Genomic DNA, 12,546 nt, shown 5'->3' on the forward strand with positions numbered 1-12,546 from the left:
AATAATTGTAAGAATTCTATGAATGTATAAATATATTACACCAACACCACCACTATCATGTTATTATTATAGATCCATACACGTTTGAAGTTGAAACGGAAGGAGTAGGAGAAGCAGGAGCACTTGAGAGAAGCAGCTCTTCATCCACTGCTTCCTCTTCACCATTGGTGCGACGAAGAAAATATCCACCAGTGAAAGGGGAAAGTAGTAGCAGCGCGCAGCTATCCGCCGGCGGTGATTACAGGATCGATGAGGAACCAGTATCAATGCTTGTGGATCCAGACGAACTGGCGTTCGAAAGTGTGGAGCCCAGTGCAGCCGAGCTCGGCGAGGACGCAGCTCGACGAGATCAGTTAAGAAAGACGTGTAGGAGGACGGACACCGAGTTTGTTGCAGAGAAGCCGGTTAAACGTATAGGTAAATGATCAAATTATTTATTGAGAATAGAGTTCATTTACCATTGAGTTTCTGTGTAGACATAGACGTATATAGCTCATCCGCTAACACACAACAAATAAGATTCTCTTTAGTAATCGACGACGAAGACGACGAGGAGGACGACGACGATGAGAAAGAGGAGTATGAAACCGGGACTGATAGCCGAGTCACTGACGATCGTCGAACATTTGCTTCGCCTTCCTCACTGCTGCCATCACCACCCGAAGTCGGACCTGTGAAATCCGACGATGGTGGCGACGGCAGCGGCAGCAATGGCGGTGATGACAGTGGTGATAGCAGCAACTCGACATCCGATAGACTTGTAATTGTCGATGAGCCAGCAAAAGGAACAGCGCCACCAACATCATCAACGCCACAATCATTAGCCATAACAGCAGCGGCGGCGAACTCACAACTCACTGAGTCCACACAACGTGAGAACATTTACTGAAATACACGCTCTCTCAACTGTAGTAACAATTCACTAAACTATTGATCACTTAAACATATGCATATATGTGTGTAGGCGAAATTCAGTTTAGGGCAAGAAATGGTAGACGTTGTTACCGTGCGGTTGCAGCAATTAAACGCTACTGAATACACGGGCGGTCTAACGTCGTTCTCAACGGATTTCGAACGAAGGGATTTCTTGCGACGAAGGCAGCAAGTACCAATACAGGCTCGTTTATTCACTAACGTATTTCTCGCTGTGCAACAGAAGCAGAGTCGTCGTGTTTAGGACTTTCCATGGGTAGAAATAAGAGAAATTCCTAGTATTGGTGGAAGAGGAGTGTTCGCCAAAGTCCCAATCCCAAAGGATTCCGTTGTCTGTGACTACCGGTACGTTAAGGTAGTGGTCTTCGTCATGGTCGTTTTAGTTTGCTCATCCATCTTCTTTTAAAGTGGACTGGTGAAAAATTTAAAAGAAGTCGACGAGATGCTTACGACATTGACAACCGAGCGACGGAAATATGTAGAGGCGTATTTAGTGCAATATACAGGCAGGTGATTTTGTTCAGCTGGCCAGTATATATATATATATATATATATATATATATATATATATATATATATATATATATATATATTATTCAGTATATATATATACTGACTTAAATAAATATGAATAAATGAATTTATATATATATATATAAATTATATATATATATATGTTATATATATATAGTGGTTTCAGTTCGTGAATCTGGAAAAATGTACCAGCACGCAATACTCGCTCATGAGCCAACGTACAAAGGAACAGTTACTATTGGAAGGCTTTTGAATCACAGTTCGAAACATCCCAATTTAGCGAATCACGTTTATACGACGCTCATCGAAGGAAGGCTCGATTCAATGGTGTACTTTAGAGCGATACGAGAGATCAAGGTTCGTGGTGGCAGCATCGGTCTTTTCGCTGTCTATCCTCTAGAAAGCTGGCATAATTTTAGGTAGGCGAACAGCTGCTGTGGGATTACGGAAAGCAGTACAATAAAGAGTTTTTGCGGAAGAAATGTATCTGTAATGTGTGCGATCCACAGCTAGTCGAAGGTAGGTATCGCGTAGTTTTCGTTTCGCCGTAAACATCAAAACTACCGTCATATTTCCGATACAGAGTCAACCGCTTGCCTCAAGCCATTAACAACCACGGAAGTGGCCACCGCCAAACTTGAAGCGAAGGCAGAGCCGTGGAGTGGTGATCCATCGTTGTCCCAGCAAGTGTTCGGATCTGCACTACGCCGTGCACCCTTCGGTGTTCGTGATCTGTTGTTATCGGCGGCACGTAAAGCAGGAGCTGGAGGTTTTCTTCTCGAAGACGTAGGAGGCGATGCGTTTACAGCATACGCACGGAGCCGAAATGTGGTGTTTGGTGTGTCAGGGGTGAGCATAATATGATAGATATGATATATATATATATATATATATATATTATATACCAGTACAAAACATATTTAGGAAGAACACTTCACTGCTGACATAACGGTACCACCAGATTGCACAAACAATCTTTGTCGTATGTTGTTGGCTGCATACAAGGACGCGTACAGACGGAGAAACGCAGTGATTCTAATCCTGAAACGTATGGATCGCGATCGTCACCCAGCTGTATTACTGCTCGGTCCTCGCCTGCCCGTATCGTCGAAACAGCGCTACAGTTGTTGCCTCGCCTACGTTGGACATAATGACAAAGTGTACCCTGTGGTAAGTTGCGTTACTCGTACCACGTCCCGGTTGTGAGTGAGTGTGAGTGAGTGTGAGTGTGAGTGAGTGTGAGTGTGTGTGAGTGTGTGTGAGTGTGTGTGTGTGTGTGTGTGTGTGTGTGTGTGTGTGTGTGTGTGTGTGTGTGTGTGTGTGTGTGTGTGTGTGTGTGGGTGGGTGGTGGTGAAAAGGTTTGCAGAGATTGTAGGATGTACATATTTCAACATGTTTTTGTTTTCCAGAAACGGCAGACAATCGGAACGAGTTCACGGCAACCGATAGATGCCGAGTACAGAGCTGGAACATTGCTACACTTTCCTACTCTTTCCGATTTCCCGCCCTTATCGGTGTTGCTGGCAAGATGTATGCGCGAAAGTCTGCAGAACGTGATAAATTTTTTAAATAAATCTGAACATCAAGAATGATAAATTAAAAATAAACATTACCCGTTTATTCTTTCACATCGTACGCAACAATTCACGTCTTGCACAAACAGACACACAGACACACAGGCACAAAGGCACACACGCATTCGTGATCTCTTCACGTCTCTCGGTTTTTTACGCGCTTACGGCCGCTTCTCCTCCAATCAAACGCTACGGTTACAATGAACTGAGCTCAGTAGCTCTTAGCGCTCACGAACCGTGTACGCCGTGTGCAGCGATAAGGAGAGGATAAAGATTTGAATAATGAATTGCTTGAAAAAAAAAACTTGTTGTTACTTTGTGAGAAACAGCTACGATCCCTTGACTCATCCAACACGAGACATATCTGTTTGAGTGGGTATCCTCAGGCTACTGCACATATTTCTGGTAACAATGTCGGCGCGCAATGTTTATGTCTAGTCGCACAAACTTTAGTGTTGAAAAAGGTAGATATGTCCTAAAAGGATATTCCGGCATGTCTCAATCCGATCGTTTCTCCATCGGGCAGCTATACGCGTGATCAGCGTCGTCAAGAACCCCCACTGCCCTGTCTAAGGTACAACAAGGTGCCCTGAGGGCAACTTCTATCCGTCTCCCCATGCACCCATACTCAACCGGTCGCATACAGCTGTGATCAGCGTCAACAAAAATCCCAGTGCTCCAGTTCTCACCGCATTCCTAACGCTCCGAATTCGGGAACAACAAGGTGCCCTAAGGGTATCCTCCATCCGCCTCCCTATGCACCCATACTCAACCGGTCGCATACGACTATGATCAGCGTCATCGAGAACCCCCACCGAACAAATCTCGTCGAAATCCGACCATTCCGAGTGATACGGATAAGCTATAGCCTCAAAGGATTATATAAATCCCTTTATTCGATCTTCAATATCCATTACGCGTCACTCTGTCCAACCCCGAATTTTTCCGCGACGGCCCTTCAGCCGTCTCGAAAAATAAGTTGTGGGCAATTACCACTGGATAAGCGGGACACCTCAATGCTATCAGTACTGTTTCGCCGCGCGCGACGTCGCGTCCAAGCCAAAATCGCCTCGAGCGGGACGCGGCGCGGCTGCAACATGTGGTGCTAGCCTTGCGGCCTCACAAACGCTTATCCAGTGGAGAGAAGCAGTTTGCGGAGCGCTTCGCGCTTATTTCTTTCCTTGAAGAAACTCATAAACAGAGTCAATTCTATCACATTGAATAAGTCGAGCACGCCGAATCGAATGGCGTCGGTACCGTTTCAATGGCTGCGCTCCTTCCGTGAGAGCCGCAAAAGCGCAGCAATTGGGCGGAAACAAAAAGTCAACGGAATCGCATGAAATTTTTATGAAACATCAGTACTCTTGTGAGAAACATCCACGAAAAATTTCAGCTCAAAATCCTAACTCGCAACTGAGATATGAATTTTTGGATATTTTCGTTAACAAAAAAAAATTAAAAAAAAATCAAAAATAAAAAAATAGAAGACGCGATCTCTCTGCCACGAGTTTTTTCGTTAATAATACCTTATCGCCGTTCTCTTTCGAGTGGCAACGGTATCGACACAGTTCATGCCTGAACAGCGGCCTTTGCGGCCGGCTGCACAAGTTGTGCGGCCGGCCGCACTGCGCTTACCACCGATCTTCGACAATCGCTTTTGCACGCCCATTCCTCCGCGAAGAAACGAAGAAACGGGATCAAATTTTGCACAATACCTTACCAGACCACGCCGGATCGAATGGCGCTGGTCCCGACTCGCTAGCTCCGCCCCTTAAGGTAGAACCACAAAAGCGCAGCAATTGGGCGGAAACAAAAAGTCAACGGAATCGCATGAAATTTTTACCAAACATCAGTACTCTTGTGAGAAACATCCACGAAAAATTTCAGCTCAAAATCCTAACTCGCAACTGAGATATGAATTTTTGGATATTTTCGTTAACAAAAAAAAATTTAAAAAAATCAAAAATAAAAAAATAGAAGACGCGATCTCTCTGCCACGAGTTTTTTCGTTAATAATACCTTATCGCCGTTCTCTTTCGAGTGGCAACGGTATCGACACAGTTCATGCCTGAACAGCGGCCTTTGCGGCCGGCTGCACAAGTTGTGCGGCCGGCCGCACTGCGCTTACCACCGATCTTCGACAATCGCTTTTGCACGCCCATTCCTCCGCGAAGAAACGAAGAAACGGGATCAAATTTTGCACAATACCTTACCAGACCACGCCGGATCGAATGGCGCTGGTCCCGACTCGCTAGCTCCGCCCCTTAAGGTAGAACCGCAAAAGCGCAGCAATTTGGTGGAAACAAAAACTCAGCGGATTTGGGTGAAATTTTTAACACATATCTGTATTCATGTAAGGAACACACAAAAAAAAATTCAGCCTGAAATATTAATCCACAACCGAATTACGAATGTTTAAATAATATTTCAGTAGTAAAAAAAAGTTAAAAATTTCCTGAACAGATAACTAAATGGTTATCAGCTCCATTCCTTCCCTACATATGACTCCACCATGCATGTTCTTGTTTTTAGTCACAAATCTGACAGCCATTGATCAGCCAGAGAGCTGAGTCATCCAGTCAAATGCCGAGATAGGCTCAGGAAAATTTAATAGTAAAAAAGTCGAAAATTCAGAAGTATAGCAAAAATTATCTGAATATCTTTTGCTTTCCATAAACAGAAGTCAGTTCTCTATCACATGAATATGATCTCGTCCGCATGTGTTCGCTTGCGAAAAACGCTGCGCGTACTATTGGGCATCATCAACCAATAGTGTCTGGATAAAGCAATAACTGCAGAGGAATCATGAAGATTTAGATTCAATGCACAATGCTGTGGTTTCAAGAGAGGAAGTGAAAATTATATACGCAAGTATGTATATGTGCCAGTAGAGAGATATCTGCATAATACTTACTAAGATACGTCATACGATGAAGACACGAAATAGCTTTTGTTTCACGAATTAAATGAATTGAGCAATGAAGAATAGCGGACTTGCTGTTTATGGACACTATGGTAGTGTGTAAATATGTTTTAAATTAATGATTACGTATAAAATATTATTTGACATTATTTAACTAATAATGGAGTTCTCCTCTGTATTTTGCAATATGTTTCTTAAAATCTCATCAGACCAGAGATTTTATCGAGTCAGATCGGGGAAGCACTTCAAATTTGGGTAATTAAACCGACCGTAAAATCGTGACCACCTAAACCGTTGGTGAAATCGTGGCCGGCGGAGAAGGCAAGATGTGATACACCGTAACACTGTGTAACTTCTGATCTTGTTCCCTCCCAATTCAGGGAGAGTTTTCCAAAATTTCATCAGACCACAATTTTCATCGGGTCAGATCGAGAAAGTACCTCAAACTTGGGAAAGTGAAATGTCAGTGATGACACATCGGAGTGTCACCCGTGACGCGGTGGGTGTCACCGCCACACTTGTCACTTTCCAAGTTGAAATCGCAGCGATCGCCTGCGATTCGCTGTTTTCGAGGGAATACGAGGAGGAGGAGGTGAGAAGACGATCTGTGGTGGTTTTCGGCGGTTCTGGAGAGTTTTGTGTGTTTCGGTTGTCAACCGTGTGTTTCGGTTGTCAACCGGAGATGGGTAAGTGAAGTGGTCAGTGGTGACACTCGAGGCTGTGTTCTCGACCACCGGCCTGCGGCGGCGTCAGCGAGTGGCCGCTGGCGCCACGGCGTCGGCGCCATTCGATCCGGCGTGGTCGATTTCGTATTGCGAAATCGCCCTTCATACGTGCTTAAAGGCATCACCCCACGAATCTAAGGTGGTGCAGATATCAGGTGGAATACTCTTATAAGGGATAGTAGATTATGGAGAGGAGAATGATTCCGTCCATTTCTTCCTAGTTACCGTTAAAAAAAAACTGTCCGGAAGATTCGGCACCGCACAAGACTGGCGCGCTCCAGTCGAATTCGTTGTGGAAAATAATGCGCCAGAACGCGTGTAGCCGTATCTTTCGGGCCGTTTTTTACGGCAATTAGGAAGAAATGGACGGAATCACCTCCTTCCCACCTCCCCCCCCTTCCCCCCCCTTTACCATAATTTACTATCCCGTATACGAATACTCCACCTAAAATCTGCACCACCTCAGATTTGTGGAGTGATGGCTTTAAGGGCAATGTTATTATTGTATTTGTGAACAAGAATAATATAAACATTATTAGAGGCGTAAAACATCAATAGTTCGGTTTGCCACTGAAACAGCATGGATTCCTCCTTTCCCGTCACTCCCTCCCCTCTATCCCCCCTTCCGCTCCTCTCTCCATTACCCCTTTCTCCAACATCATCACGCTGAAATTGCGGCGATAATTTCGCTTACGGCCATACCACGTTGAAAACACGCCATCCCGTCCGATCTGGCAAGTTAAGCAACGTTGGGCCTGGTTAGTACTTGGATCGGAGACGGCTTGGGAATCCCAGGTGTCGTAAGCTTTTGTTTCACGAATTAAATGAATTGAGCAATGAAGAATAGCGGACTTGCTGTTTATGGACACTATGGTAGTGTGTAAATATGTTTTAAATTAATGATTACGTATAAAATATTATTTGACATTATTTAACTAATAATGGAGTTCTCCTCTGTATTTTGCAATATGTTTCTTAAAATCTCATCAGACCAGAGATTTTATCGAGTCAGATCGGGGAAGCACTTCAAATTTGGGTAATTAAACCGACCGTAAAATCGTGACCACCTAAACCGTTGGTGAAATCGTGGCCGGCGGAGAAGGCAAGATGTGATACACCGTAACACTGTGTAACTTCTGATCTTGTTCCCTCCCAATTCAGGGAGAGTTTTCCAAAATTTCATCAGACCACAATTTTCATCGGGTCAGATCGAGAAAGTACCTCAAACTTGGGAAAGTGAAATGTCAGTGATGACACATCGGAGTGTCACCCGTGACGCGGTGGGTGTCACCGCCACACTTGTCACTTTCCAAGTTGAAATCGCAGCGATCGCCTGCGATTCGCTGTTTTCGAGGGAATACGAGGAGGAGGAGGTGAGAAGACGATCTGTGGTGGTTTTCGGCGGTTCTGGAGAGTTTTGTGTGTTTCGGTTGTCAACCGTGTGTTTCGGTTGTCAACCGGAGATGGGTAAGGGAAGTGTCAGTGGTGACACTCGAGGCTGTGTTCTCGACACCGGCCTGCGGCGCGTCAGCGAGTGGCGCTGGCGCCACGGCGTCGGCGCCATTCGATCCGGCGTGGTCGATTTCGTATTGCGAAATCGCCCTTCATACGTGCTTAAAGGCATCACCCCACGAATCTAAGGTGGTGCAGATATCAGGTGGAATACTCTTATAAGGGATAGTAGATTATGGAGAGGAGAATGATTCTGTCCATTTCTTCCTAGTTACCGTTAAAAAAAAAACTGTCCGGAAGATTCGGCACCGCACAAGACTGGCGCGCTCCAGTCGAATTTGTTGTGGAAAATAATGCGCCAGAACGCGTGTAGCCGTATCTTTCGGGCCGTTTTTTACGGCAATTAGGAAGAAATGGACGGAATCACCTCCTTCCCACCTCCCCCCCCCCCTCCCCTCCCCTTTACCATAATTTACTATCCCGTATACGAATACTCCACCTAAAATCTGCACCACCTCAGATTTGTGGAGTGATGGCTTTAAGGGCAATGTTATTATTGTATTTGTGAACAAGAATAATATAAACATTATTAGAGGCGTAAAACATCAATAGTTCGGTTTGCCACTGAAACAGCATGGATTCCTCCTTTCCCGTCACTCCCTCCCCTCTATCCCCCCTTCCGCTCCTCTCTCCATTACCCCTTTCTCCAACATCATCACGCTGAAATTGCGGCGATAATTTCGCTTACGGCCATACCACGTTGAAAACACGCCATCCCGTCCGATCTGGCAAGTTAAGCAACGTTGGGCCTGGTTAGTACTTGGATCGGAGACGGCTTGGGAATCCCAGGTGTCGTAAGCTTTTGTTTCACGAATTAAATGAATTAAATGAATTGAGCAATGAAGAATAGCGGACTTGCTGTTTATGGACACTATGGTAGTGTGTAAATATGTTTTAAATTAATGATTACGTATAAAATATTATTTGACATTATTTAACTAATAATTGAGTTCTCCTCTGTATTTTGCAATATGTTTCTTAAAATCTCATCAGACCAGAGATTTTATCGAGTCAGATCGGGGAAGCACTTCAAATTTGGGTAATTAAACCGACCGTAAAATCGTGACCACCTAAACCGTTGGTGAAATCGTGGCCGGCGGAGAAGGCAAGATGTGATACACCGTAACACTGTGTAACTTCTGATCTTGTTCCCTCCCAATTCAGGGAGAGTTTTCCAAAATTTCATCAGACCACAATTTTCATCGGGTCAGATCGAGAAAGTACCTCAAACTTGGGTAATTAAACCGATGATGAAATCGCGGCCACAGTAGTCAAGGTGTGAAAAGCCGTATTGCGAAATCGCCCATCTTACGTGCTTAAAGGCATCACCCCACGAATCTAAGGTGGTGCAGATATCAGGTGGAATACTCTTATAAGGGATAGTAGATTATGGAGAGGAGAATGATTCCGTCCATTTCTCCCTAGTTACCGTTAAAAAAAAACTGTCCGGAAGATTCGGCACCGCACAAGACTGGCGCGCTCCAGTCGAATTCGTTGTGGAAAATAATGCGCCAGAACGCGTGTAGCCGTATCTTTCGGGCCGTTTTTTACGGCAATTAGGAAGAAATGGACGGAATCACCTCCTTCCCACCCCCCCCCCCTTCCCTCCCCTTTACCATAATTTACTATCCCGTATACGAATACTCCACCTAAAATCTGCACCACCTCAGATTTGTGGAGTGATGGCTTTAAGGGCAATGTTATTATTGTATTTGTGAACAAGAATAATATAAACATTATTAGAGGCGTAAAACATCAATAGTTCGGTTTGCCACTGAAACAGCATGGATTCCTCCTTTCCCGTCCCTCCCTCCCTCCCCCCTATCCCCCCCCCCCCTTTCGCCTTCCTCTCTCCATTACCCCTTTCTCCAACATCATCACGCTGAAATTGCGGCGATAATTTCGCTTACGGCCATACCACGTTGAAAACACGCCATCCCGTCCGATCTGGCAAGTTAAGCAACGTTGGGCCTGGTTAGTACTTGGATCGGAGACGGCTTGGGAATCCCAGGTGTCGTAAGCTTTTGTTTCACGAATTAAATGAATTGAGCAATGAAGAATAGCGGACTTGCTGTTTATGGACACTATGGTAGTGTGTAAATATGTTTTAAATTAATGATTACGTATAAAATATTATTTGACATTATTTAACTAATAATGGAGTTCTCCTCTGTATTTTGCAATATGTTTCTTAAAATCTCATCAGACCAGAGATTTTATCGAGTCAGATCGGGGAAGCACTTCAAATTTGGGTAATTAAACCGACCGTAAAATCGTGACCACCTAAACCGTTGGTGAAATCGTGGCCGGCGGAGAAGGCAAGATGTGATACACCGTAACACTGTGTAACTTCTGATCTTGTTCCCTCCCAATTCAGGGAGAGTTTTCCAAAATTTCATCAGACCACAATTTTCATCGGGTCAGATCGAGAAAGTACCTCAAACTTGGGTAATTAAACCGATGATGAAATCGCGGCCACAGTAGTCAAGGTGTGAAAAGCCGTATTGCGAAATCGCCCATCTTACGTGCTTAAAGGCATCACCCCACGAATCTAAGGTGGTGCAGATATCAGGTGGAATACTCTTATAAGGGATAGTAGATTATGGAGAGGAGAATGATTCCGTCCATTTCTTCCTAGTTACCGTTAAAAAAAAACTGTCCGGAAGATTCGGCACCGCACAAGACTGGCGCGCTCCAGTCGAATTCGTTGTGGAAAATAATGCGCCAGAACGCGTGTAGCCGTATCTTTCGGGCCGTTTTTTACGGCAATTAGGAAGAAATGGACGGAATCACCTCCTTCCCACCTCCCCCCCCTTCCCTCCCCTTTACCATAATTTACTATCCCGTATACGAATACTCCACCTAAAATCTGCACCACCTCAGATTTGTGGAGTGATGGCTTTAAGGGCAATGTTATTATTGTATTTGTGAACAAGAATAATATAAACATTATTAGAGGCGTAAAACATCAATAGTTCGGTTTGCCACTGAAACAGCATGGATTCCTCCTTTCCCGTCACTCCCTCCCCTCTATCCCCCCTTCCGCTCCTCTCTCCATTACCCCTTTCTCCAACATCATCACGCTGAAATTGCGGCGATAATTTCGCTTACGGCCATACCACGTTGAAAACACGCCATCCCGTCCGATCTGGCAAGTTAAGCAACGTTGGGCCTGGTTAGTACTTGGATCGGAGACGGCTTGGGAATCCCAGGTGTCGTAAGCTTTTGTTTCACGAATTAAATGAATTGAGCAATGAAGAATAGCGGACTTGCTGTTTATGGACACTATGGTGGTGTGTAAATATGTTTTAAATTAATGATTACGTATAAAATATTATTTGACATTATTTAACTAATAATGGAGTTCTCCTCTGTATTTTGCAATATGTTTCTTAAAATCTCATCAGACCAGAGATTTTATCGAGTCAGATCGGGGAAGCACTTCAAATTTGGGTAATTAAACCGACCGTAAAATCGTGACCACCTAAACCGTTGGTGAAATCGTGGCCGGCGGAGAAGGCAAGATGGGGATACACCGTAACACTGTGTAACTCTGATCTTGTTCCCTCCCAATTCAGGAGAGTTTTCCAAAATTTCATCAGACCACAATTTTCATCGGGTCAGATCGAGAAAGTACCTCAAACTTGGGAAAGTGAAATGTCGATGATGTTAAACTGACCGTAAAATCGCGACCACCTAAACCGTTGGTGAAATCGTGGCCGGCGGTGAGAAGGCAAGATGTGATACACCGTAACACTGTGTAACTTCAGATCTTGTTCCCTCCTAATTCAGGAGAGTTTTCCAATCATCAGACCAATAATTTTCATCGGGTCAGATCGAGAAAGTACTCAAACTTGGGGAAAGTGAAATGTCAGTGATGACACATCGGAGTGTCACCCGTGACTTGCGGTGGTGTGTCACCGCCACACTTGTCACTTCCGTTGGAAATCGCGGAACATCGCCTGCGATCGCTGTTTTTGAGGGAATGTCGAGGAGGAGTGAGGGAGAAGACGATCTTTTTGGTTGGTGGTTTTCGGCGGTTCTGGAGAGTTTTGTGTGTTTGCCGTCAACCGTGTGTTTCGGTTGTCAACCGGAGATGGGTTTAAGTAATGTCAGTGGTACACCTCCGAGGTCGTTTGTGTTCTCGATAATCCGTGACGCCTGCGGTGCCGTGGCCGAAGTTGAGTGGCGCTGGCGCCACGGCGTCGGCGCCATTCGAACCGGCGTGGTCGATTTCGTATTGCGAAATCGCCCTTCATACGTGCTTAGAGTACCACCACCGAATCTAAGGTGATGCAGATATCAGGTGGAATACTCTTATAAGGGATAGTAGATTATGGAGAGG

At 44.9% G+C, this 12,546-nt stretch overlaps 1 protein-coding gene across 3 annotated transcripts in view; it reads left to right on the top strand.

The window, feature by feature from the left end:
* Positions 1-12,546, top strand: part of RB195_009747 (uncharacterized protein) — a gene marked incomplete at both ends in the record, with an annotated part of 40,914 nt that overhangs the window by 4,147 nt on the left and 24,221 nt on the right. Inside the window, 13 exons of one of the 3 annotated variants that reach the window (XM_064190441.1) lie at positions 73-417; positions 477-872; positions 981-1,105; positions 1,178-1,278; positions 1,342-1,443; positions 1,728-1,824; positions 1,887-1,986; positions 2,051-2,316; positions 2,392-2,637; positions 2,877-2,997; positions 6,345-6,650; positions 7,851-8,062; positions 12,037-12,491. In XM_064190441.1, the coding sequence (XP_064048024.1) occupies positions 73-417; positions 477-872; positions 981-1,105; positions 1,178-1,278; positions 1,342-1,443; positions 1,728-1,824; positions 1,887-1,986; positions 2,051-2,316; positions 2,392-2,637; positions 2,877-2,997; positions 6,345-6,650; positions 7,851-8,062; positions 12,037-12,491 (2,872 nt within the window). Of the gene's footprint in view, positions 1-72; positions 418-476; positions 873-980; positions 1,106-1,177; positions 1,279-1,341; positions 1,444-1,727; positions 1,825-1,886; positions 1,987-2,050; positions 2,317-2,391; positions 2,638-2,876; positions 2,998-6,344; positions 6,651-7,850; positions 8,330-12,036; positions 12,496-12,546 lie in introns of those variants that run through there. The other 2 variants (XM_064190442.1, XM_064190443.1) reach the window with 2 other exon arrangements.

The sequence above is a fragment of the Necator americanus genome, chromosome III (assembly GCF_031761385.1).
Source record: "Necator americanus strain Aroian chromosome III, whole genome shotgun sequence".
Taxonomy (NCBI): domain Eukaryota; kingdom Metazoa; phylum Nematoda; class Chromadorea; order Rhabditida; family Ancylostomatidae; genus Necator; species Necator americanus.